Source organism: Zosterops lateralis (assembly GCF_965231275.1).
Source record: "Zosterops lateralis genome assembly, chromosome: 1".
Lineage (NCBI taxonomy): Eukaryota > Metazoa > Chordata > Aves > Passeriformes > Zosteropidae > Zosterops > Zosterops lateralis.
Genome location: NC_139762.1, coordinates 25,903,216 through 25,929,100, shown reverse-complemented (window position 1 = coordinate 25,929,100; position 25,885 = coordinate 25,903,216). Strand labels below are relative to the sequence as shown.

Genomic DNA, 25,885 nt, shown 5'->3' with positions numbered 1-25,885 from the left:
TAACATTTTCACAGAAATCACTATCAAACCATTGCCCTGTATGGATATCAAACCTCATTTGAACTCTAAATTATATATGCAGTATAAAACTACTCTGTTTTTTTCTGTCCCTAAGCATAAATCTGAAATAATCCTTGAAGTAAAAATAGAAAAGTGCCTAGTGCCCACAAGAAAATACATGACCTGAATACACTGATGAAAATGTTGTCTAAGTGCACTGTCAACACCAGACCTGCCCACGTCCAAGCAGATCCCACAGGACATGACGGTATCTAGCTTCTTTCAATTTTCTTTTTACTCTCCCAAACAGAATTCTTAACCTAATTTTAACAGCACTATCCATCCTAATATAAAGCATAGGATATTGGCTCTCAACACAGTACTGAACACTGCCCAAGGGCAACGAGAGCTGGGACTGAGGATTTAGTGCCCCCCCAAGACCCACCAGCATTTCACACTCAGTCCAACTTCATTCCAATCTGTAAAGCCCTTGACACAGGGGTTCACACAAAAGCATGCCTTCAGTACCTTCCAAGTCCAGCCCTTACTCCAGCTAAGCCTACTGATGTCTCTCCATGGCTGAGCAGAGCTCTCCCATCCCTCAGTAACATTCCCTGTGCTAAATGAGAAGCTTCTGTGCACCTGGCTGAAAAATTACTTTCCTAAATGATAAGGTACAAGGTCTTCCAGTCAGACACCCTTGCCCTTTCCCCCAAATCAACTCTCTTCCCTATTCTACTCAGAAGTGCAGAGAGGTGCCATACCTCAATCAAAACTCAAGGCGTGGGCATAGGCCTGTATGAATGCTAACCCTTACAATATCCCTGGGACCATTACTAAGTTAGCACAAAGAGGGAGCTATGCCTGGGTCCTCACCTCTAATTGTTTTAAAGAGGTAGTCAAGCCATCTTAGACCCATTCTTTTCTGATTATATGCTCAGACTACTTTTTCTTCTAAAAAATCTTCAGCTTCTGCTCATTTTGGATACCACTTTACAGTGAGAGATGCCTTCACTTCACTGAAAAGACTTGATGTCTGCAGTCAGCAGCAAATGGTATCTGCTTATTGTTCCCTCCAGATGTTGACTAACTGGAGAGAAAGCTGACAGTCTTGATCTGGGAGCTAACACAAAGGCCACGGTGAGGTGTGAAAACCTTTCAAAGAATTTTGTTTAATTTAGAACTAGAGACTTACTTCAGAACACATAATTTATGCAGTTCCTTGAAGGGCCTTTGGGACATTTCCCATGTTTCATGAGGTTTTACTGTCTGGATTGAAGCAGCGGCCTATATCTGACTCTCTGCTGAGTACCCAGTTTCAGAATTGAGTCTAATGTAGACAACAGAGTTACACCTGTAAAAAAATCAAGGGAGTTTCTAAACATATATATGTCACTGAGTCATGGAAAAAGCCCCAAAGCACTGTTCATCCTGATAGCTAGAGCATCTATCCAAAATCTGAAGGAGTAAGGAAAACAAAGATGTTTCCAAAAAAACAGAAGGCTTGCATGCCCTGCTAGGAATAAAGTGTGCAGCAACTTACAATCCATGTCTCATCTTTTGACTAGTCTTGAGTATGAGCATTAAGTCTACTCATTCCTACCCGTTTCCAATATCAAAAAACCCAAAAAGATCATCTCTCATCAGTCATTAGCTATGAAGTGCTTTAGCATAATAGCAACAGCTAATCAGAGTCCTCTATGTCGTGGTATGAATGCTAAAAAGGCCTTGATAGAACCTCTCTGTGAGATATCCATCTTAGGAGTCTACACTGTATGGATATGGATGGGATGGCTCAGTGAAGCCACCTAACACATCAGGCATGCCTAGACTGGGCAGCTCACAAAAGCTGCATGGTGCATGGTGGCCCCAACAACTGACTAAAATAGCAGGAGGCTCTTTCACTGAGATCCTGCATAAAGCTACATTCAGTTAATTAAAAAATTCCATACAAAATTCCATCTTACCTTTCTAATATTTTCTTACTATATCTGGAGAAGGGACAGGCAGTTCTAGGATTAGGTATCCCTCTCTTTCCTCCTGATCATAAAGTGCACCAAGATGTTGGTCCTCACACGGGGGAGGACCCTCCTTTCCTGCCCCCTGGTTGCTAGCACCAGATCTCCCTGATGGTCCCTCTCAATTCAGATATCCCATGTTTCCTCTGACAGTCCATGAGCAATGATAGACATGACATTGGCAGAGCACTTTTAAAACAAAGTATTGGTTATTTTAGCCAGAAAGAACAAAGCACATAGAGAAAAGTATTTCAAACTGAGAATATGAATGTCTGGATTGTTTTTCCTTGCTACAAAGGTGGCCTGGTCCCTGACTTCCTTAAGTTAGATAGCCATGAGAAAAAAAAAATTCAACTCACAGAATTAATCTATGCATAATGTGGGAAACTGAACAAAGGGCAAATCAGACTTAAAATAATACTTTCCTAGAAGTCTTTAGAAATTATTAAAAATTAAAATATGAACCCTAAAATGGACTTTGTCCTTCCAGTGTGCCTTTTCTATCTCCAATCTTACAGAGAGAGATTTGATCCAGTTGCCACTTAAAACTACAGTTGAAATGACTGGAAACATTTAACTGAATGCAGTGAGCGTTGGATTAGGACTTCATTCACAGTCATTCACACACTATCCAGTAACCGGAAATAACGCATGTACAACTTCCCTCTGGCTGAGAAGTTAACCCATCACTTCAAGGATGTCCCAGCAATCCCTTCTAGTATCTCAGTCTGCAGTAGCTGTGCATAGTACTTAATATGTCCAGCTGGCAATAAGATTTCCCACCATCCTGCTGAAAATCATCCACTTAACTCATAAAACAACTCAGGAGTTACTATCTGAGCTCTGAGTATAGAACATTACAGCCAGCACTTCAGCAATGCAGTAGTTAGTGAGCATACCAAGCCTGTCCTTTCCTGTAAACAACCTCTCCTTAATGTATTTTCAGACACAGCTGTCAGATCCCCAAATACTTTAAAAGCATTTGAAAATCTGGGTTGGACCCTACTGATGACAGCCTAGTTTCCCAGTCGTGACACAGAAGAAATCTGTTCTGCAAGCATGAAGGCTTTCTCTTAGGCCAAATCAAGGTTATGTGCAAATACACACAGAAGTTGGGATCAGACAGTCCATACACTTCTACTAGAACTGGAAAACACATCCTCTAGAACATGCTGTAAACAGCCATAAAACTAAATTTTTTAAAAAATGCAAATGTTAATAACTTTCTTAATTAAAAAAAAAAAAAAAGAAAAAAGTAAGAATAAAGCAATAACATATCTCAATACCAGTTGTGTTGCTCAATACACTTTCATTAAAATGAAAAGAGTGAGATAGGGCAGGACCAGACAGGGCGCCTTTCCAAAGGGAGCTGCAGATAAAATAATTCAACTGATGTGATTATGGGGGAATTGTTAGGGGATATTTACATGACGGAAAGCAATACTATTCTGGTTTTCATCTGTGCCCCCTTCAGCATTTCCCAGCATCCAGCACACTGAGGCAATATCTGTGTCATAGGGCATACCCAGTGTCATGCTACTGCCTTTTTGGTCCCTTATCAAGACGACAAGGGACACTTAAAATGCCACCCTCAGACTACTGTGGTAACTGGCACGATGACTCAGGACAACTGAGATGCTCTTAAAGAGAGTTAAAAGGTCATTTGCACAGCTAATGCACTAGAAATGTTAGCTGCTACAACGTGCTGTAATGCCAGCAGCTGTGACGTTAAGGCATTTGCCATATCCGGCAAGCTGACCAATACCAGTACAAATTTTGTAAAGCTGCCAGAAGCTTAGATTATATTAACACAAACAGCAAAGAAAGAACAGCCAGAAAAGATACTGAGAAGTAGGAAAGACAGCAAGGCATATAGCCCTTATCACAGCACTGAGAAAAGAATCAGGACAAACAGCTTTGGATGATCTGCACGTGTACATCTATTCCTTTGAAATGCTGGAATACGTTTCTTTACCATAGAGGGGGAAGTTAATGGAAGAGGTAGTGAATGGATGAAAATAACATGAAGTGATTTATGTTCAGGTGAGAGTGACGACTCACAACTCCCTCAAGCAGCAGCATTTAGTCTCTAAAGTATATAAATTACATACTTGGAAAACTGCAAGTTGCAGGTTGTAGCCTTGTTTTATTTGGCTGTCCCAACTTTAACTGGGGTTCAATAGACCCAATTTTTCAATTTCAGACCATTAGAGAGAAGAAGGAAAGGAGGTTGTAATTTTTTTGTCTTTACTACCTTGTGATCTTTTCAGCACATAAAGGTCACCTGCAGCAGATGTCAATAATCACACTCTTTACAGTTTCCTTAAAGTTCATAATTTTACAGAGCTATTTCACATGTTACTAAACCAAACCAAATTACTTCTCAGCACGAGTGAATTGGTGCCTTTCCTATATAATTTTATGAGTTCCCTCTGGGTCTTCTCTACTCCATGGATTTGAGCATTTGGCACAAGATTTGATGCACAAACTGACTGTAAAGGACTGGAATTATCTGGATGTTTCAAAAGTACAATATTAGATACTTTTCTCCAGGAATGGCTAAATAGAAACACCCTTTTTATTTGAAAGAGAAAATTCTTGGAGTCAAAATGCTCTAACTGTTCTCTTTGAGTGACTTCAGATAGAAATTTATCCCATGTTTTCAACAGTAGTTTAATTCAGCATGTTGGTCAGTCCTACCACCTAATTTCACAAGGTGCTATCGGTTCAAAACTGACTGAAATCCCCCAGACTTGCAAGGTCTTGCAGTCCTTATTAAGCAGCCAGAAGTGCACACACAAAACTACAGATTGTTTTTCAAAATGCAGTCCAATACTTCCTTGAGTCTCTCTCATGAAAAGGGCAAATAATACCACAAAAAGAGGGGAAATGTAATGAAGGTTGGGCTAAGGGAAATATGATAGAAATGTCTTTATTTGTTCAGTTTTACTGAATGGCTGGTTTTTTCTCCAAGGCCTTGAAGAAGGTAATTTTCAGCAAAAATTACATCCTAACTAGGATTCTTGGCATTGGTTGGATTTGATTTAACTAGAATGCTTAGAATTTAAAAACTGTTTCCATACATGAGAGGTGATAAGCATGAACATCATTTGATGTGTATGCTGTTAGCCCAAAATATCCATAAAAATAACCAGATACACTTGTTTATTTCAGCATGGCAATACTCCCATGCAACATCCATTTCAGTATCTTACTCCAATTAAATCCCACATTGCTTCTTTGATAAGATTATTATCTTTCTTCCCAATTATCTTTCTTCTTCAGCACATAGGGAGTTGCAAATATAAAACTGCTTTCAGGATTCCATGTTACATATCTGGAACAAAAAGCAGAAAGAAAATTGGTTCTCCAACACTCAACCCAGGAGAAAACACTGCTCTCCCCCTCAGCACCTGCTGAAAGCTAGCAAGGGCTCTTGTGGTAATTACCAAGTTCTCTCTTGTCTAGAGTATCTTCCAGGCTGTTTGCCTTGGATTTATTTCTTGATCTGAATATTAAAATTGAAAAATATTTCTCCAGTACTGTGGAAACAGAGAATAAGAATCTTGTATTTCTTTCTGGGAATGAGGAAACGCCCAAATATTCAACTTTACTTAAATATGTATTCATAACGAGTAGTCACAAATGGAAGGCTTAACAACTCTCACTTCAACAGTAACTGTGTGTGTAAGAAGAAAATATACTGTTTCATATATGGTGTTAATGGAAATCTTACACATTTTAGTGAATCTGGCAGTGAAAATATGTCTTGTAAATATATTTCTTTCAAACTAAATTTGTAATTCAATTGGTCTCACAACAGACCAAGATATTTCTCCATCTCTATTTCACAGCCTGTATCCTCCTGTGAGTATGTTAAAATATTTTCTTTCAAAGTGGCTTTTTGAAACCCATACCTGCAAATTTATTGCTGATTATTTGTACCCAGATATTATGCCCCAGACAATAGGGAATCAAGACTTGTATTTGCACATATTTTTAACTTTTAAATAGGTAAATATTTCAGTACTTTCTTCAGTATTTTTGTTATCTAAGGGTCTTTTCCTATAAAGAAATAAAATGAAATGTATGTTCATGAATGCCTGCATATAAATTTAACCCCCACAGTAAATTTAGAATATTGCTGTAATTTCAGTAAATGAAACAAAGAAATATTAAAATAGTGTGGGTTTTTATATCATTTTAGGTAGACAGAAATCTTGGAAATCAAGTACCACCATAGGTCTGATGATTTTGTTTTTCATTTCAGTGACTATTAGATAAGCACTACATTGAAAATTGAATTTGAAAATACTAAAGTGAATAGAATAATAAATAGTACTAAAAGAATTACAGTAACAAGAAAACATACTTAATGCTGCACAGAAAAACTGTAGATTTTGTCTAATGTACCACAAGATTTTGCCACAATAAATGGAGAGAGGGAGAGTTCCCTTGTTTAAACTGTTGATAATGTTCCAGCAATGTTGTATTTGCAGTTTACCCATTACCTGTTAATCATGGCACAAAAATATTTTGCACTTACTTGGACCCAAAGGCAAAACATTTTAATTGTGCAATGCAACATTTTTTATCATACTGGCTCTTTATCAGGAATATTTTAATACGCAAGCTACATTTTATATTTAATTGCAGTTATCACACCTTACCCTGTGGCTATACATTACATCAAATAAGAAAACTCCATAGACCTTCTGTGTAGGCAACCCCTGTAGAGTATGTTATGGAAACTCAGTCTTTATGAGAACAACTGATCAGTATCTGTGAATTCACACTTCAGTGATAAGAGTCAGGATGTTGCAAACAAAACCTAAACTTCCCTTGGGTAATCCAAAGCACTGAGAAGCTGCATTCCAGATCTACCACAAGCCTTTTGAGAGAGTGGGCAGGTAACACCATAGAGAGCCCTTTTCTAGATGATGTCTTGGCTTACTATTTCCTAGACTAAACTTCTCATTCAAGTTCGTACGATGTGGACACTAAAAGAAAATAAACACTTTTTAAAATCTGATAAAGGAAATGCTGAGAGGGAACAACTGGGAATGCTTTCTAAGATCAGCCTCAGACAACATAACCTGGAGTAACAGATTCAGGCTCCAGTTCAGAGCAGAAACTCAAGCCACCACACCCACTTTACCAACTGTCTTGCTACAGTAAACAACAGTATCAAGTGCATCTGATAGAAAACTTAGCAAAAATATCTCCTCTTCACCCAGAGCGATCTACTCTGAAAAACAAAAGCAGTATGTGTACCAGTTCAAAGCCCCTGGCCCATGTAAAAGTTACAGGTGAAGCTAGAACTCCTTCTTCTCAGGGTGAGGTGTTTCCTAAGATGTCTAATCCAAAATTTTAATTTGAAATATCCTGTTACACTAACCCCATTTCCATATTCCTACAGAAAAATGTAACAGTCCAGATGAAACATATTTAGGCCTTAAAAGATGTATTCTTTTGGTAACATTAACTTTTTCCCTGACTTTTCACAAGGTGTCCACTTTTTCCCAGGTATCTTCTCCAGAGCAGGGCTGTAAAGGCAGTAAAGGCAGCAGTGGCCCAAAGTGGCAGCTGTCCTTATGATACCTTTCCTCTTTCTTTTCCTCTGCATCTGCAGCTGTCATGGAGGATGCCACATGCTCTTCCACAAGAACTGTTACAGCAGTCAGCTGAGGCTGGAAAAGGACATTATTTTCTGTCTAGCTATGTACTTCATTAGACCAGTGCCAGCCCACCCTTAAAGTCTACCTTTATTTCCTCTGCAATGGTGTACTTGCCTGAAGATTACTATTCCCCTACTTAGTAAGCAGCTTCCTGAACTGTGACAAGCATTTCAAGATAAACACTTTTGAGTCCTACTTTTATCACAGTTTGAGTCCCAGTTTTATTTCCTGAATGGTACAGCTGTACTCCAAAACAGCTTTTTTCTCTCAGCTATCTCTACACTCCCAGTTTAAACACCCATTGTTAATCTCGTGGAAGCCTCTAGCTATTTTTTGGAAAAGTGATTCTGAAACCAGCAATCCAGTCTCATTTCCCATGACTTTAAAGGAGTTAACAGATAATTTCAGACATGGGTAACAAAGGCAGGGAATAAGGAAAAAGAGTGCCTCTTGTTCAGGGCTGCTGAGTTGCCATGTTTACAGCTCCAAGCAGGCTGCTGACCAGACACAGGTCCATCTGTAAAATGATCCAGCTACTGTACTCTTGACTTTTGCAATTTATGAGCAGGCGCAGGAGATGGTGTAAGTGCTGGAGCAGCTGGAGAACCTTTCCCTCACTGAACTACTGAAGAGGCATGCCAGCTTGTTTGTGTGCTCCTCCACAACCTTTCACCTACTTTGGCTGTTTTGGCTGTACTGGGAGTCTCTGGGAGCCTCCAGCAGCTTGACAGCTCGTGCGGCAGCAGCGTCAGGTGACAGAAAGATGAGAAAGGGAAGATATGACCCTTGTTTATAATGCTATTTCTGTCCTTTTTTTCCATGTAAAGGGCCACATAAATATTTAGAAAACAAATGTATTAGTAGGCTAAAGTATCAATCCAATTCCATAAATGCAGACCCATCTGCAGGTGGAAGGCTGGCGATTTGCCCTTGATACTGCTGGAAATTTCATGAGGTGCTGCAAATATGACTCACACACTTGTCACCAGACTACTCCTTCTGCTTACATTCAGAACTTCCTAGCACTACCATTAATTTCCACCCAGTTCCTCCTAGGTTATCATTTACCCTTTCTTACAAAAGCTGGATTAGGAGTTGCCTTTGTCCCTAGCAGAAAATGTTAGTCTGGTTCCATAAGAAAAAACTTTGATGATGTTGCCTGTCCACCTGTTTGCCAAACCATCCCTCCTAAGCATTTTAACCAAATTTGAATAGATAATCAACTCCCTAAAAACTCAGTACAAACTAGCAGATTGTTTAGGGAGGAGGGATTAGAATTTTGCTCCACACTGGATAAAAGGGAGAGGAAACTCAACCAGGCTCATACTACTAGAGAGCAGCAACCATACCAGTAGCAATCCCACATGTTCTGGCTAGTCAGGAGAGGGCACTCATCCCAGCACACACTATTGGATCTCCAGCACTTGTTGGGTTAGGAAAAGGAGCCTTACATTTTTGTCCCCACAGAGAAAAAGGTAGGGCAAAAGCAACCATGATACTTCCTATTAGGCATCAGCAACATGGTCAGATACTACACATGCTGGCTGACCAGGAACACAGCTCTGACCTAAGTACAGCACATTGTGTCTCCGGCAGGGGTGAGGACATAAGAAACATGAGGCGAGAGAGCTGATTGCAATGGAGAGCTATTAGGAGACAAATGGGCAGGAATTCAGGCTTCATTCATTCCACTCTTCTGGATCCATCTGTTGTGGAAAAAAGCAGAATGTTAACACAGCTCCATTTTCTTAAGCATAGTCAGCAAAACATTACTGTGACCAAGCAACTGCAAGTACTGTTACTGCATTTTCAAAACTTGCCCCAGGGCATCTCAGAACAGGAAAGCTAAAATATCTAATCAGCAGAAAGCAGACCCCCTTGATGAATACTGAAGTTCAGAGTTTGACACTGTCCTTCACAGTCTTCTCTGACACCTGCACTTAAAACTGTAATGAGTTTCAGAAGGAGGGTGAAATGGTGGTTTGGTGAGGAAATAAAGTGAGAACACTGCCAAAGATAGGATAGATGGAGGCACTGTATGAAGTGGTTACAATTTTCACAACCTAGTTCACCTGCAGGTTGACTGATGATGAGTCATCATATATTGTTACATTTGTGCCTAAAACTTAGCTGTCTCGCTCAACATTCAGGACATCCATAACAATTACTTCACAGATACATTGTTTATATATACAAGAATAGAAATTTATGTTGTTCAGAACCTCCTATAACATATAACCATCATACAAAAAGCTAGAAACAAATCTGAATTATGGAGACATGCTTCTTTTAGAAGCTCATCTGAGTAGAAAAAACCTTCAGTTGTGCTGCTGATGTGTAAAATTTTGTAGAAGTTGGTTTTGATTTGAAAAACATCCAGGTTTTGAGTTACTGGAGCCTTGTCCTTTTAACAAATGGGGAAGGTACCACACTTCCTGTATTTCCTGCAACTACAATTTTACCTTTGTTCACAGCTAAACTGAATATGTAAGATACTTTTTCATACCTTACTGCATATAACTACAAGGAAAACAATACAGAAACAAGTTGCTGTAAAGAAAAACAACAGAAATTGTTCTTAGTAGACTATTTCCCTATTCAGACTACTCACAAAGGATATTCGAGTTACTTATATTAAGCAGGCTCAGCACACCAACAGATTAAATTAAGTTTCTCATAGGAATAGATACTTACCTTATAAACTGCAATAACTACCTACTGCAGAGAATTTCCTGACCCAGATTTTATTGCAAAGAGTTAATTTTGAGCTTCCTGCTTGTCACCGATTAGTAGCTTCAGGATGAAAGTGGAATAAAACAAAAGCTATCCTACACGTTTCATGGTTTAAACAAATTTGTATGATATTTTCTGTGACTCATCTGCAACTTGCAGGCAAACCAAGTTGAAAGAGTCAAAAGCAAATACCAAATTCTTAAATTTTTAACTGCTGGCAAGGACAGGAAAAATCAAAGTCATTACATTTGCTATTTGATGTGTACATTTTGCTTCATTTTGCATTTCATATGCCAACATTCAATCACTGCGGTAAGCCAGAATATATCTCATGGAAAAATAACAGAATAACTCTCCCAATAAAATAATAAAACAGGGAGCAATAAAATAATAAAACATAAAGTACAGTGGGAGTAGAACCATAAGTAGGGATAACAGATCTACTAGGACAACAAAAATGAGATAAAGTTAAAAAAACAGTCTAATGACAAGCTAAAGTATTTTCCTCTATTAAACTAAGTGCACAGATTTCTTGTGAGAAATTTGATTTTCCTTCCCTTAAAAAAGAGTTTTCATGTTTGTGTGTATAAATACACACATATAAAATTGGACTGGGGAGTTGTATGAAATATTAGGGCACAATTATTATTTTGTATCATTTTACAGCCATATGCTCCTGCTGTTACAGACCAAGTTTTCGGTTGTCAAAAACCCGCTGACGTTAATTCCGTTCTTCAAGGTATGACGCAAATCCTGCCTTCAGTGAAGTAGGCTTGGCATACTGGAAAAGGCCAGGCAGCACCGGAGATCCAAGCTCCTTCTCCAGGAAAGAGGAAAGGTGAGGGGGCTTTTCCCAGATCGACTGTGACCCTGGGAGATGACCTGTCCCGAGAGCACTGTGTCAGCCCCTTCTTAGGTCAGCTCTAGTGACAGTAAATAAAGGCCAGTGCTGATCTGGGGCCAGTGCGTCACCAGCACAGCTGTCCTCGGGTATTTGGTCACTATTAACCAGGTCACAGCCATGACCTATATGTCGGCAGCCTGAACCCTTTGGCTGGGATCTGATTTCGCTCCCTTTGCCTTCCATGCAGCCTCTAAGCCGACCCCAGAGCTACCCTGTCAGTACGAGCACGGCCAGCAGCCCCTGTACGAGCGCAAACACACAAGTGCCCCGGACACCACCGCGCCCCTCAGGCCGGGCCATGGCCGTGTGTGCCGCCCGCCGCCCCCGAGCCCCGGCGCCTGGCGGGGGCCTGTGCACAGCCCGGGCCCGGCCGGACCCCGCGGCCCGTGAGGGGCGGGAGCAGCTCGGCGCCCCGCAGCCGGGCACGGCCGCCCTGGAGCCTCGCCCGGTGCACAAGGTCACCGCGGCCGGCGCGGCAGCAGCACCCGCCGTTCCCGTGCCCTGGTCCCGCGGCTCCCCCCGGCCCGGCACCCCTGGCACCCCCCGAGCCGCTGGCGAGGTGCCCGGGGACGGGGCCGGCCCGGCGGGCCCGGGGAGCGCCGCCAGCGCCGTCACGAGGGGCCCGCGGGGGCGCGGCCTGCCCGAGCCCCGCCCCGCCGCGATTGTAAATAGAGGCGCCACGTGAAGCCCCGGCCACAGGCGACGGGACAGCGACAGTCCCGGAGCCGTGGGATCGCCCGCTCGCTCACCGATCGCTCCCGTGCCCCGCAGCCGCCGCCCCGGCAGCGATGAAGGCCGCCCGGATCGCCCTCCGCAGCGCCGCCCCGCTGGCGGGGGCCGGGGCCGGCAGCACCGGCCGGCTGCCGCTGGAGGTGGAGCAATTCTCCCGTTTCTCCCCTTCCCCGCTCTCCATCAAGCAGTTGCTGGACTTCGGTGAGAGTCGGGAGGACGGGGGGAGGTCGGGGCTGGGGGCAGCCCAGGCCTGGGCTCGCAGGCCCGTTTCCCCGCGGAGGGGCGGGCCCGGGGGCTGCCGCGGGAGGGGCGCGGAGCGGCGCCCTGCGGGACACGGGAGGCGGCGGTCCCGGCCCCGCTGGGAACCTGCCGGCCCGGGGGGTGGCGGCGGCGGGACGGTCGGCTGGGGCAGGTGCCCCCTGCCGCAGTTCCCCGCCGGCCAGGTGCCAGGGGCTGGAGACCGGTGGGTGCCGCCATCAGCGCTGAAGATACGCTGCAATGCAATTTCGGCGGTGTCCGTGGGGTGCGGGCACTGAGGGACCTGGGCCGCGGGGCGTGCTCTGCTCCGCGCACACGGAGGCGGGAGGAGCCATCAGGCGGAGCGAACGCGCTGTTCCCAGATCCATTAACGCCTTGGCAGCTCTGGCGGCTGTACACACGTGATACAGCCAGACGTCACCCCGAACAACCTTCTGTTTACAGAGGCTGCAGTGCTTCTTAGGGGATTGCAATTAAGTCTCACCTCTAAATGGGAACTGTACAAATATTCCGTCCAGGAGCACGCTGTGTCTTACTGTCACGTAAACAGCGTTCAGCGCAAATATATAACACCTAACACCTAGGTGAGCTGGCCAGTAAAAGCGTCGTGATTGCAGAGAAAGAGTCCTGAAGTTTATGGAAAGTGAGCAGTCTTGCAACTTGTTAAACAAAAGCTTTATTTTGGATTTATTCATAGGCTCGACTAATGGATGTGAGAGAACTTCTTTCGCGTTTTTGCGGCAAGAACTTCCTGTGAGGTTCGCAAACATCCTGAAAGAAATTGACCTTCTTCCTGATAAATTACTAGGCACTCCATCAGTGAAATTAGTAAAAAGCTGGTAAGTATGAACTGCTTGAATTCAGCATGCGAAGTAATACAGCGTTGAGAACTTTGTTGTTACAGACTTTTTTGAATAGTAGAAAGCATAACAAAATACAGTAGGAATGCAGTTCCTTCATCAAATCTGAGTTGCAAGCTGTTACACTCTGTCCTTTGCTAGCATACTAAAATTAAATTGAAAACGGATATGGTTATATTGGTATCTTTAAATAGGTGTGGGGGCAGGGAGCTAACAGTTTGAAATAGCTAATAGAGCAAATATTACTTCTTACTCTTTAAGAAGGGAGAAAAGAAAATATGTTCTGTTTCCACACAGTATTACAGAAGTTGAGACCCATACAAAATGGAAAAGCAGACTAAGTACTTGTTTTGATCTGTCACTGATGGAGTTACTAACAGAGCTTCTATTCCAAAGTATATTGCCTTGACCTGTGCAGCAGTGTTTGAAATTCAGTTAGCATAATCTCTGCAGTTGACAGAATGGTTGAATCTGATTTAACCTTGCCTACTGACACAGTTGCAGCATTTTCCAGGATGGATGACATAAAGAGCAGAAGTATTAGAATAAGATCTAGAAACTCCTCTTAATATAGCTGTGCCTTTGCCATATCCATCAAGTCTCTCAGACGTTAGTGCAAGAGGCTCAGCTACTTAGCTTCTGCCAAAGCCGATCAGATTTGGAAAAGTTTTGCTTAAGTGGCTTCCTCATTGGCATTGCCATTTGGATCTTCTTTTGAAATACATCTCGTCTCATGAATTATAAGGGGATCCCATGTACCTTAAATGAGGGTTTAGAGTCCTCTCTGGTGGAGGCACAAGAAAAGACTTAAAACTTCTGCAGTTTAGGCAGTCAAGAAGTGTCCATCTGTCATTCTATTGTTGGTTGTAATTTGGATATTTCAAAGATACTTAAAACTCTTAGATGACTTGTAGGACTAATGATGTGCACAAGACAAAGTATTTTTCATATTGCTAGATTAATTAAACTCAAATTAATGGCATATATTTCTTGTGTTCTTTTTCAATAGGTACATCCAAAGCCTAAAGGAGTTGGTTGAGTTCCATCAGAAAAGCCCTGATGACCAAAAAGTCTTATCTGAGTAAGCTTTTCATTTTTTTCTTCGAACTTTATAGTTTACATTTTACTTTTCATAATATGTTCACTTTAGACTGACAGCCATGGTGAGCTGAATTTGATGATCTAGCAGGAAGAGCTGAACATAGAACAAGCTGGTCAAAATCTCTGACCAGATTAATGGTCAAATAAATGTGACCAAATAAATATGACCTGTTGCAGCCTAATTTCAAGGTTGTATTCCCCCTTGAACCGTCATGATAAAGAAATATAAAAAAATTATCTGTGAAGTCATATCTCTGCTTGTTTCCAAGATGTCAGCTTGGGATCTTTTTCCTTTCCTTACATTTTCCTCTGCTCAAATAAAGGAGTAAACAAGTTGTGAATTTGATATGGCTCCTTATACCTTTTGCTTTAAAAATGCCAAATACTTCTGTGTTAGGCCAATAAGGAATCGTTTTTTAAAAAGTAGAAAAAAAAAAAAAGCTCTATTTTAGTATTGAGGCTGTTAAGCACTTATCTGTGCTGATGCTAGATTAGATAATTACATTATACAAAACTTGCTTCTATGTAGTCTGAGAATAATGTTCTAAAAAGATGTCTTTTTAACCTAGCTTTATAGATACTCTAATTAGAGTCCGAAACAGGCATCATGATGTGGTTCCTACGATGGCACAAGGAGTAATTGAATACAAAGACACTTTTAAAGTAGATCCTGTCACCAATCAAAACATCCAGTATTTTTTGGATCGTTTTTACATGAGCCGTATTTCCACCCGTATGCTAATGAACCAACACAGTAAGTAGAAATTTTTACCTGAGAAAAAATTTCATCTAATGAATAACATGTTAGTGTAAACACTTTTTAAAACTGCTGGAGAAGTGCTTCACATGATTTTGTGTGACATTGAAAAGTTAGAAACTGAATCTATCACTTAAGGAAGTAATGGGAAAGCTTGTTTCCTAGACTACAGAATAATTGAAATAACTCTTTTGTGGAATATGTAGGGATATCATTCTTTATAGCTGAAAAACCTTTAGATGTGAGCTACAGAAAACAAACATAGTTTGCTGACAGTAGATTGTATTTTAACTCAGAAACATGAACATAACATTCAGTAATTTATGGAATTATGTGTTTGGATCACACTGTATTTGTCTCAGTTTTGGGGATTTTCTTAATAACACAGTATTTGGGATTAAATGTTATACTGTTCTTATGTCAAACAGCTCTTCTTTTTGATGATAAATCTCGCTCGGGGCACCCAAGGCACATTGGAAGTATTGATCCTTGCTGTGATGTTGTTGAAGTAGTGAATGGTGCGTATTCTCAGAGCTTTAACATTTCTCTTCCTGATCAGTGTCTATATCTGAGTGCAAGCAGTTTGGGTAACCAACTTCTGTTTTAGGGGATGCTGACTGGCTTTAGTTTAAATACCTTAAAGTAGTTTTATCAAAACATGAGCTTTTAGAGGACAGAATTTGAAATCTAAAGTAGCAGTAAAAAAACATGTTGGAGTAAGTCCTAGTAAGTGACAGATGAGGTAGGAGTCAGAATTGTCTGATGTGTTGAGATTGGTTTTAACTACAGGTAGATAACAGACGCATCAGTTCCATACAATTTTCAAACTGTACAAAGATTTGCTCATGCTTCTGTAATTGCCCATTGTTCTCAATTTTTAGTGCACAGAGTGTTATCATTCCCTTGAGATACTGTCCTTTAGCTATGTCTTAGACTGTCTAACACCTTAGCAGCTAATGGCAGTTAAAAGCTGTATTCTGCCATGCATTTGAATGAATTTTTACATTGATTGATACTATACTTTATATCATTTATTTAAATAATTATTTCAGATGCTTATGAAAGTTCCAAGATGTTGTGTGACCAGTATTACTTAACATCTCCAGAACTGAAGCTTACTCAAGTGAACGGTAAGATGAGAGCTTCCTGTTGGTAGCCAAACTGCTTCTTTTACTGAGTCAAAATGCTCCCAAATCTATAGCCTTAGTAAACATACCAGCTGATCTAGTTCTAGTTGGGTTAGTTCCTCTTCATTTTTTATTACAGGCACTTCATTTAACCTTCCATGTTAGAACTCAGTTGTTGATGTATCTTAAACACAACATTTTTGCGATACCATTTATAAATTTGAGAAAAGTCAGACAAACCTTTACTTAAAGTAATATGATAAGTTGCTAGAGAGGACCTCCATGTCTGGAGTGATGAACTGGAGCTGCTGACTGAAATGCTGTGTCTGGTCTCATCTGCCTGCATGTGTCTGAGGACAGCAGTCTATTTAATATTTGAAATCCTTTATTTATGAAGAGGAATAAATACCTGATTTTTAGAATTTGTTTATTTGAAAAGAAACTTACTGAGCAAGTGGCAATTGCAATCTAAATGCTGTTATGAGTGCATAAAGCTGTTTGCCAATTTTGGAGGGGGGAGGGAAACCAAAAATGAACTTGATTTATTTTTTTGTTTGTTTTGGTAACTTGCTCATTGTAAAATTTGGATATTACATAGAAAATTGTCATCACCCTTTAAAATGTTTTTTATTTTTCCTTTCCTCTAGGAAAAGCTCCAGGAGAACCAATTAGCATTGTATATGTTCCATCTCATCTTTTTCACATGCTTTTTGAGCTCTTTAAGGTATGTCAGTATAAACCAAGAGAATGAAGCGGGATGTGGGGTTGTGACCACCAGTAGCCTTCTGCTTTTAGAGATTACATCTGCAGGTTTGCCCTACTGCCTTTGCTGTGGAGTGGATGATGTATTTAGGAGTAGTGCATGCAGCTGAACTTCAGTGCTGCCAACGTGACGTACAGAAATCTGGCAGCCTTTAGCAACTGCTGAACTTTGCTCTTCCCCAGAAACCTGTTGACTTTAAGGGAGTTATGTTATTGAATTTACAGTGCCTGAGTTAATGTTGGGCAAGAAAATTGTAATCTTTCACTCAGAAGAGTCTTGACTATGCTTAGACACTTTTAGGTGTGAGACCTCCTCTGCTCCCATTATGCCAAAATGCTAAGTGTGTTTCTTGGAAACCAGGCACTGATAGAAATAGACGATAATATTGCCTATATATATAAAAGGGATGTGGTTTGAAGTGCATGAATTCAACAATCTCTGATCATGGTAACCTTCTTTTCCATAGAATTCAATGAGAGCAACTGTTGAATTCCAAGAAAACAGTCCTACCCTATCTCCGATTGAAGTCACAGTTGTTCTAGGGAAGGAAGACCTGGCAATCAAGGTATTTTACTGGCCTACTACAATGGACTTACTGTAATCTTTATTATACAGGCTTAGCTGGTTCTATGAAAAGATCTGGCCTCTGAGAACAGATCGCAGACACTATGTATGAACACAAGAGCATTCTCTTGATGATATGAGCTTCCACGTAGCACAGTTATCTAGTTGAAAAATAATGTGCTGTAAAACAAATGTTTGCATTTATGACTGTTGGAAAGGTGTGTTCAAATAACAGCATCTTAAATACCATTCTTAGTGCATGCTTGTTGTTAACTTCATTCTCTGTTAAATCAGATCTCAGACCGAGGAGGTGGGGTTCCAGTGAGGAAAACTGAGCGGCTGTTTAGCTACATGTACTCCACTGCACCAAGGCCAAATGTGGATGATAGTCGAAATACCCCTCTTGTAAGATACTTTCAATGCTCATATTACAATTGGGTTGTTGTAAGTGTTGGTGGGTTAATAATGAAGCACTGTGTCCATCCTGCTGTTTTCTGGAGCATGCAAAGATTTATTGAGCCCCATAAGTATGAATTTACACTTTCTGAAACAGAATTTTACTATTTAGCTTGGTGGACAAAAATACGCTTTTAAAGGCATAAACAATGAAGAACATTCCAACCTGAATCTAATCCCCTCCTTTTTTTTTTTTTTTTTTTTTTTTCTGCCTGCGTTCTAATGACGCTAACTTACTTTGTCTTCACTCTCCACTCAGTTCTCAAATTTACTGTAGATCATGAGGTCTTTCTGGAGGCAAGCACAACTGGAACAGTCTTTTAGATTGTTATGTTTATCTCCCAGTAGCAAGCTCCTTTTACTAATCAAGCTGTACTAGCAATGACAAGGGAGGGAAAAATACTGAAATTTAAAATGTAAAAATGGGACATATATATAGACCCTCCCGCCTCCATGAAGACCTTTTTTCTTGTGATTTTGGGTTTTAATGGTCAGCTTCATCATTCTCTATGAAAGCGATTAGAGATTTATGTTTTCTTTTAAGAGAAGAGAAAATATAAAGGATTTTTTAACAGCTTAAAAATCTCTGAAGACTTTCCAGCTATTTAACTTTAAGCCATTAGAGCTAGTAAAAAAATAATTAATTTTATATTGTACTTTATTTTTAGGCTGGCTTTGGGTATGGCTTGCCAATTTCTCGTTTGTATGCTAAATACTTTCAAGGAGATCTAAATCTTTATTCCATATGTGGTTATGGAACAGATGCTATCATCTACTTGAAGGTATGTATTTTAATTTAGTTAAATAAAAGGTTACTACAATTAATGCAGTGGGATAGCTACTTGTTACCATTTTAAGGTAAACAGATTCTCTGCTCATGAGTAGCTCTTATTTTTTCTTGATAAATGACAGGTTTAGTAACTGTTTTTTAACTGGTATCAAAAAAGTCATTTGGCTTTAACGAGCCTACTTGAACAACTACTAGTGAGACCCCTGTTGGTTTTCAGGTTGTGTTAACATGTTATCTACTTGTTCATGGACTATAAAGTACTTGAAAAAAGCAAAGTAAAGGTGTGAGCAACAGATCTGGTTTGCTTATTCTGAAAACCAAAAAGTCTGTATAAACATATAAGGAGTCAAGGTGCTATTTAACATGTGCCATATAGTCCCTCTATGGGATTCAGATATTAGTAATTTAGAACGCTGAGCATATAATTTGCACTGCTGTTTCTTTAAGAAACCTGCAAACAGCACTACATGTTCTTTTCTATTTTCTATGCCTAATCATGGGAAAAACTGGCTTTGAATTTCTGTTGCTAAACTGAAAACACTGAAGCGCAATCAGAGCAGAAGTATGAAAGGAAGGGACAGTTCGACTATATAAATGTAACACTTCTGTTGAAAAAATTTCACTGGAATTTTCACTGGAATTTTGCAAATCAAAGTCCTTTTCCATGCATTCCTGGACTATCTTGAAAACATGGTAGAGGGTACTACTTAAGGCCTATTAAAAATGCATAAATAGGATGTGATGTTACTGTGTTTGTTCTACCAAATTACCCAAAGCAATCATAGATACCGAAGCACATAAACTACCACATCTGTTGTAGAAACATTTGGGCAAATAACTTTGTTTTGTAGTGTCACTGGCTTAACACTTTAGGCATGCTGAATGAATTTTTGCTAAGTGACATTATTGAGAGATAGTAACTGTTCCCTCTTGACTTTTAGGCCTTATCAACAGAATCAGTAGAAAAACTCCCAGTTTTTAACAAATCAGCTTCCAAGCATTACCAGACTACCTCAGAGGCAGATGACTGGTGTGTCCCAAGTAAAGGCCCAAAGAATATGGCAAAGCAAAGTGCAGCTTCCTGAAGAGAAGTTGGTATCGAGACATCCCAGGGGATCAAGCTGGCTTCAAGAGCAGCATTTGGAAGTATTCATCTACCTTCAAACAAGCAAGTTTCAGGACTAGCAGAGGAAAAAGAAGATAAGAGTATCATAAACCTAGGCTGTATGCACTGAATCTGAAACTTTGCTGTGGACTTCAGGATGAGGAAAATAGAAGCACATGTCTTTAAATAAGAGCTGTGTATAGAGGAAAATCAAGCTATTTTTTTACTATGATCAAAGACTTGGTGTGGTAGAGGTGTGCAATTTTTAAACCCTGTTTAATGCTTGAATTCTGACTGATAAACGAGTTATGCTGATGCATATTTTTCTGTTAGAATAGTGATCAGCAGTTTATCTTATTACAGAACTTCTCAGGTAGATAGATAACATCCATACTTAAAAGTTGTATTTATAAAATTGGAAAAGATTCACTTAACATGGCAGTCTTGTAGCAAGATACAAACAGCATTCAAGTACAGCCTGACTGGAAGAGAGGGAGCCCTAGGAGGCAGGGAGAAAGTGTTTGCCATATATAAGGAAGTCCCATTTTTAAAAAAAGCTGTTCCAGGAATAATTCTTATGTGATGCCTTTTTCTGTGAGTCACATTGCTAGATATTTTATGTTAAGCTGTTCATGGGAAATCAGCCAAGTAGGACTTCTATGCATAAGGTAATGAAGAAGAAAATCAGAAGATTTTTAAAAGCTGCTGTAAAGAAGTAGAAAGCTATTTGGTTGTAACAGCTCTAACAATAGGGTACTGGCCTATGTCCCTGTATTCTGGTGAATGTTTGCCAAGTCAGTTAGGATTTTTCAAGAACCGAAGTCAGACATGTAAGTTGAACAGAAAAGTTTTGGTGGTGTGTATTGTGTAAGCACATTGTGTAAAACAGCATGTTTAAAACACAATCTTGTGGTTTGTTTCTGTTGTGCTTTAAATTAGTGGCTCAATACACTGAACCAAAATCTGCCAATTGTCTTTTGCAAATTTGTATTGGAGCACATCAGCTCAAAGACGTACATAGGGAATCTATACCCTGAAAGCTGTGGTTGAGCACTGAAGGTCTGTTGGAAAGGTTTTCAGGAGTGGTGTTGGAACTGTAAAAATTGATTCTAAAAACTGTTCATTACAATGGAAAGGGCTTAGGAAATGTTACAAAATATAAACAGCACTGAAAACTACGGGAAAGCTTCTATGAACAGCAAAATAGGGGGAATTCCCACAGGAGCAGTGACAGTGGGAGACAGTTGTTCAGAAAATATTCCGTTCTCAGTTAGCTTCTTCATTGCCCATCTTCTTTGTGTGTTCTCACTTTCGTAAGCAAGGTAAACTTAACAGATGCTAAACTATTGGATGTTGCCAAGCTGGCCAGTCAAAAGTTCATCAGGGCTGTAGAATATTACTTGAATTTTTTTTACTAATTATCATATTCTCTTCTGTTTATATGATCCTTTGCAAGAAGTTGCAAATACAGTAAAGCATCCTGCTCAGTATGACAGTTTTCTATTACAGATTCCTATTTGTTGGACAGAAAATGACTCCATATTCCACTATGAATCTAAAATGGTTTTTAATAGAAACTACCTTTGCATTCTTGAAGTCCTGTTGAGATATATTTATTAAAAACAAAATAGTATTTTGATATGCCACATTTATTTTAAAAACTAATTTTAGATGTATAATGATGTCTGCTGAGCATGATGACTTTAATACTGCATCTAGGCTGTTTTTATCCTGGTCAATAAGCTGCAATCACCAAAAGTCACCAGATCATGCATGTGAGCTCAGCTCAGGGAATGAACTGGCTAATAAAAAGGAAATACCTTTGTCTAGAATATACAGGTGTAAAAAAGCTGCTTTGACTGTCATAAAGTAATTGAGTATTTGTCGATTTTTGAATTGAATACAAGGTCAGAAACGCATACCTAGGTAGTCATTGTTGTCAAGTAAACACAATTTATACCTTTCTGTCTGCATCCAGTAATGCTTGAACCTGAGCTATGATCTGATGGTACATCTGTAACACAGCTGCAGCTGCTCCATTTAGTAATTTCTGTTTCAAAGCAGCTGAGGCACATGGGTGCTGCAAAAATGTTTGTGATGCTGCTTGCAGTGCAAAGCTGTGGAACATTCAGGATGCAGGCAGAGGTTGTGTAGCAGTCTAGGAACACACATGAAATCTTTGTAGTATTACAAATTACAGCTATCTACCTAGATAATACAGCACCTTTTCCAGCATTCACTGACTTTTTATTCTGAAAGCAGAGCTGTAGTTTAAAGTCTTTTACTTGAATGTAGATGTTGAAATAGTTTTATAATAAAATCTTTTAAATGGTTATCTGTATCTTTTTTTTTTTTAGAAGTCTAGTGCAGTCAAGGGCTTTTTATTTTAAGTCTTATCAAATGGAATTGAGAAAAACAGCACTTATACCATGTCAGGTACAGCAGGGGGGAGAAACACTGGAAGAATGATCTGCTTATGCTTAATGTTGAGAAGTTACATAGTACCTAAAGTCACTGCATCACCATACCCATCTCCTTACTCTTTTTAATTAGGATGGTATTCATTTTAAGATGAGAATTGGGAATCTTCCATTAGTGTATGTTCTACACTCTAAAATAGTTGTATTTTGTTCAGTTTTAAAGAATATGAAAACTGACTAAGAAAAAAAAGACATCCATCATTGGGTTTATATCTAACAAAAAGTTTTCTCACAGACTAGAGGAATGGCTGTCTTTCAGCTCTGAAGCAATGGGACAGCAGGCTTTTCATAGCTGGTGTGTGAGAAAATGGTAGTCATCAGATCATAGTGTCATGATCCAACTATCCTGCACAACTGGTGCTTTAGCAGACTTGTGTTTGCCTAGGGCCATCCTGCATGTCCCTTAATTTTAAGAAGATAGAGTAAGTGTAAATACATATATAGATACTTTACCTGAAAGAGGAGGGGTGAAAACAAGTCTGGCTCCGGGTATCTGGCAGCAAGCCTAAAAATTACAACCTTGTGTACTGAGTTTATCCTCCTTAACAATGAGGGTTTCACCTTCTTAAGGGTTTTTACTTGAAATGCCAGGGAAGCAGATTACATGGTATCCCGTTTTTGCATTTTGCAATTATGGAAATGTACCACTCTGACAGTGTGTTGGGGGAAACAACCCAGAACTAAAGTACACTAGGACTTCAATAAACTACTACAGCAAACAAAAGGAAACCAACAACAAAGACACTTATTGTGTTTTACTCATAATTTTTACCGTGCTGCAGTCTCTATAGACAGGACTTGCATATTTCCTGTCAGGTTTTTCAAAGCAGAAATACACATACATACATTCTATACCTTGTTAATGGCAGGCTTGGGAGCAGGGATGCCCAAGTGCAGCAGGATGGATCCAAGCTGCTGTCTGTGCAGCCCCGAGTTGGGCACACGGCTGTGGCAGACCCAGGTCTCTCTGCAGCACACTGTGCACAGACCATCAGTCCCAGCCAAGCTCCTGCAGACTAGAAGGCAAAATGTGAGGGTTTTCCTTCCCTGCTCAAGCCCAGTGAGTTAGAGAGGCCATGCACCAGCTCCTGGTCACAGTGTGGGGCTGGCTTGCTGCTGGCATGTCAGGGGGGCACTGACATCAGCACATTTACCCACAGCTGAAGAGTGTTCTGGTTTCACAGGAGATAAGCAGGTGTTGCACTTTCGCTCTTTGCCCCCTGACTGGGACCTTACACTGCCAGGCTCCTGATGTCAACAGAAACCACACCAAAGCACCCTGTGTTTTCTCTTCCAGATCATTAGCTAAAAAGTGTACTCTGATTAGTGGTTAGTGTTACCGATGCCTTGGGCACATATCCAGATTAATCTCCTTGGAGCCTTGATACACAGTTGTTCATTATTATCATTTCCCTATCACTTAACCAAGTTTTTAAATCCCCCAGACTTTGCCCTTTACATGCAATAATGTCCTTCCCAAAGAACTATTACAAAACAAGCTTGGCTACCTTTGATAAGAAGCACTATTGGACTGGAAGAACAGTTGGGTTTTTCCCTTATGGCAGCAACGATGATTTCAGAGGATCAGGTGTAACACCAAAGATTTTTCGGCCCTTAAGTTCCTCAGCAGTTTTGGCAAATGGGACATAGAACATGGCAGTTTATAATCCCTCTGCTCAGCTAATTTTTTTTTGGGGGGATAGTGAAGAAGGTAGACTTCTGCATTAATATCTTTGGGTTTCTATTTTCCAAAAATGACAATTTTAAATGCCTATGTCCTGACCCTGTATTACAGGCCCTAAGGTGGCTTCACACATGTGTGCTGTTGTACACATTCAAGACAGAATGACTGACTCAGTACTTGGCTAGATGCTGCTACTCCTCCCAGTCAGCAAAGAGAAAGGACTTGTTGGTAGGCAGCTTCAGTCAATCCTGCTTCTCTCTACTCACCTCACAAGGAAGAAAGGGTAGAAATACCCATAGGCAGCCTTAATTCTTCTCTGCAATCTCGAATATTGGGTGTCAAAGCAAGTAGCTGGAACGTAGTCCTCGGTCTTCAGAATATCCTGGGGGCTGTCAATAATGTAAGATTTTTATATTAACAGAAAAAATAAATATGGGGTATCAGGAGCTGCTCCTTATCAACTCCCCTCAATATTCCTTCTGCAGCTATGAAAGAAAATCAAAGCAGAGTGCAACAAATTGGCCCATGTAGAATTAGCACAATTTCCCTGTGTCACTCCTACTTTGCAGTTCCTAATTGGAAAGAAAATATCTGTGTGATTTCTTGCTGTGTGAGGGGTACAGCCTTGAGGAATGAATCTCACTGCCTTCCTGAGAGTCATGTCCAATTAAAAATCCAGACAGAACTGTGATGCAGGAAACACAGCAAGAAGAGTGACCACCAATCCCACTATTTTGAGCTGCTGAACATTCTCCTGGAATGTGACAGAATTTCTAGTTTAGAACAGGCATGCTTTAAGCGACATTAATGTAATACAGCCTTGTCTGCAAGGCTCAAATAAGAAAATAAAATTTAAAAAAAGACACTTGTTTTCGTTGCTGTAATAGGTTGGGCTTTCTGTACACTGTCACATCACTGGACTGGGCCTGAAAGCTGAGAACCTTGGCATGGGACTCGGCACACCAAGTACAACACCTTATCATGACACTGTGTACAGGTCTCTGTGCGTGTGTGCTGAGGTGTGAGCTGGGTATCTCAGCTGCCTCTCATGACCAGTGTCAGTGTACCCAGAGAACTCCAGAAAGATTCTTCTGAAACAGACACCTACTTCTGGTGCCTGAATAGCAATCCTGTCTCCAGTGGCAGGGTTCAACTGACTGTAATGGGACCCAGACACAGGGACACCTCTCGGCACCCATGTTTAGATGGCTTCAGCTGTGAGCTGCCTCCCAGGTCATTGAGTTACCTAAGAATAGACACCCAGTCCTGTATGAGGAAGGCTGGAGTACTCTTCCAGTCTCTCATCTGTCACTCTGGAAGACAGAGGTCTTTCACAAGTCCTTCATCATGCCTGTCAGTCTCATGCAAGTACCTTGTATGGACAATTGTGGCTTTCTAAAGTATCAATGAATATTTACATTTAGGTAAATGACTCAAGTCCTCTTACTAGTTCTGTGTGGTTGTGGGAAACTGGAAATACAGAGCTCGAAATTGTATCTGTGTCATTGCTGCTGCGTCATTGCTGGCCAGGGTGGATATATAATGGAAAATCCCAGACAATATTTATTCTGCAGCAAATGCCAGTGGGATCATTGCAGATGAGCTGGCTGCTGGCACAGACTGTGTCAGCCTGGAGCTGCCTCTGATCACTGGCACTGCTGATCTGTCTGAGTTTGGGACTGGTCCTTGGGCCAAATGATTGCAGGAGACAGCATGAGGCTCATCACTCTGCACCCCACAAAGCAGCAGTGCTGCCAGACAAGCTCTGAGCCATGCTTACTACTCCTGGGACAACCAAATACCAATTGCTGAGCAGAGCTTTTACTGAACTTAGGAGCTAACTGATGTTGATTGTTAAATGCCATGAGGTATACA

At 40.6% G+C, this 25,885-nt stretch overlaps 2 protein-coding genes and 1 long non-coding RNA gene across 3 annotated transcripts in view; 1 reads left to right on the top strand and 2 right to left on the bottom strand.

Annotated features, from left to right (window-relative positions):
* DYNC1I1 (dynein cytoplasmic 1 intermediate chain 1) overlaps positions 1-2,056 on the bottom strand; it is a 211,567-nt gene extending 209,511 nt beyond the window's left edge. Inside the window, exon 1 of the mRNA XM_083878320.1 lies at positions 1,968-2,056. The gene's annotated coding sequence lies outside the window, so the exon portion shown is untranslated. The remainder of the gene's footprint in view (positions 1-1,967) is intronic.
* A 2,924-nt stretch (positions 2,057-4,980) lies between these two features.
* On the bottom strand, positions 4,981-12,128 carry LOC310908822. Its single transcript, XR_014589955.1, has 3 exons — positions 12,083-12,128; positions 9,264-9,402; positions 4,981-5,355 (listed from the first exon to the last, which is right to left on the bottom strand). It is a non-coding gene; the product is annotated as an uncharacterized lncRNA (long non-coding RNA).
* On the top strand, positions 12,107-20,812 carry PDK4 (pyruvate dehydrogenase kinase 4). Its single transcript, XM_083860222.1, has 11 exons — positions 12,107-12,266; positions 13,021-13,162; positions 14,193-14,264; positions 14,854-15,038; positions 15,470-15,559; positions 16,094-16,171; positions 16,816-16,892; positions 17,398-17,496; positions 17,790-17,900; positions 18,620-18,733; positions 19,683-20,812. The coding sequence occupies exons 1-11, from the start codon at positions 12,122-12,124 to the stop codon at positions 19,824-19,826; spliced, it is 1,257 nt and encodes a 418-aa protein (XP_083716348.1). The 5' UTR covers positions 12,107-12,121; the 3' UTR covers positions 19,827-20,812.
* Positions 20,813-25,885: the final 5,073 nt, after the last annotated feature.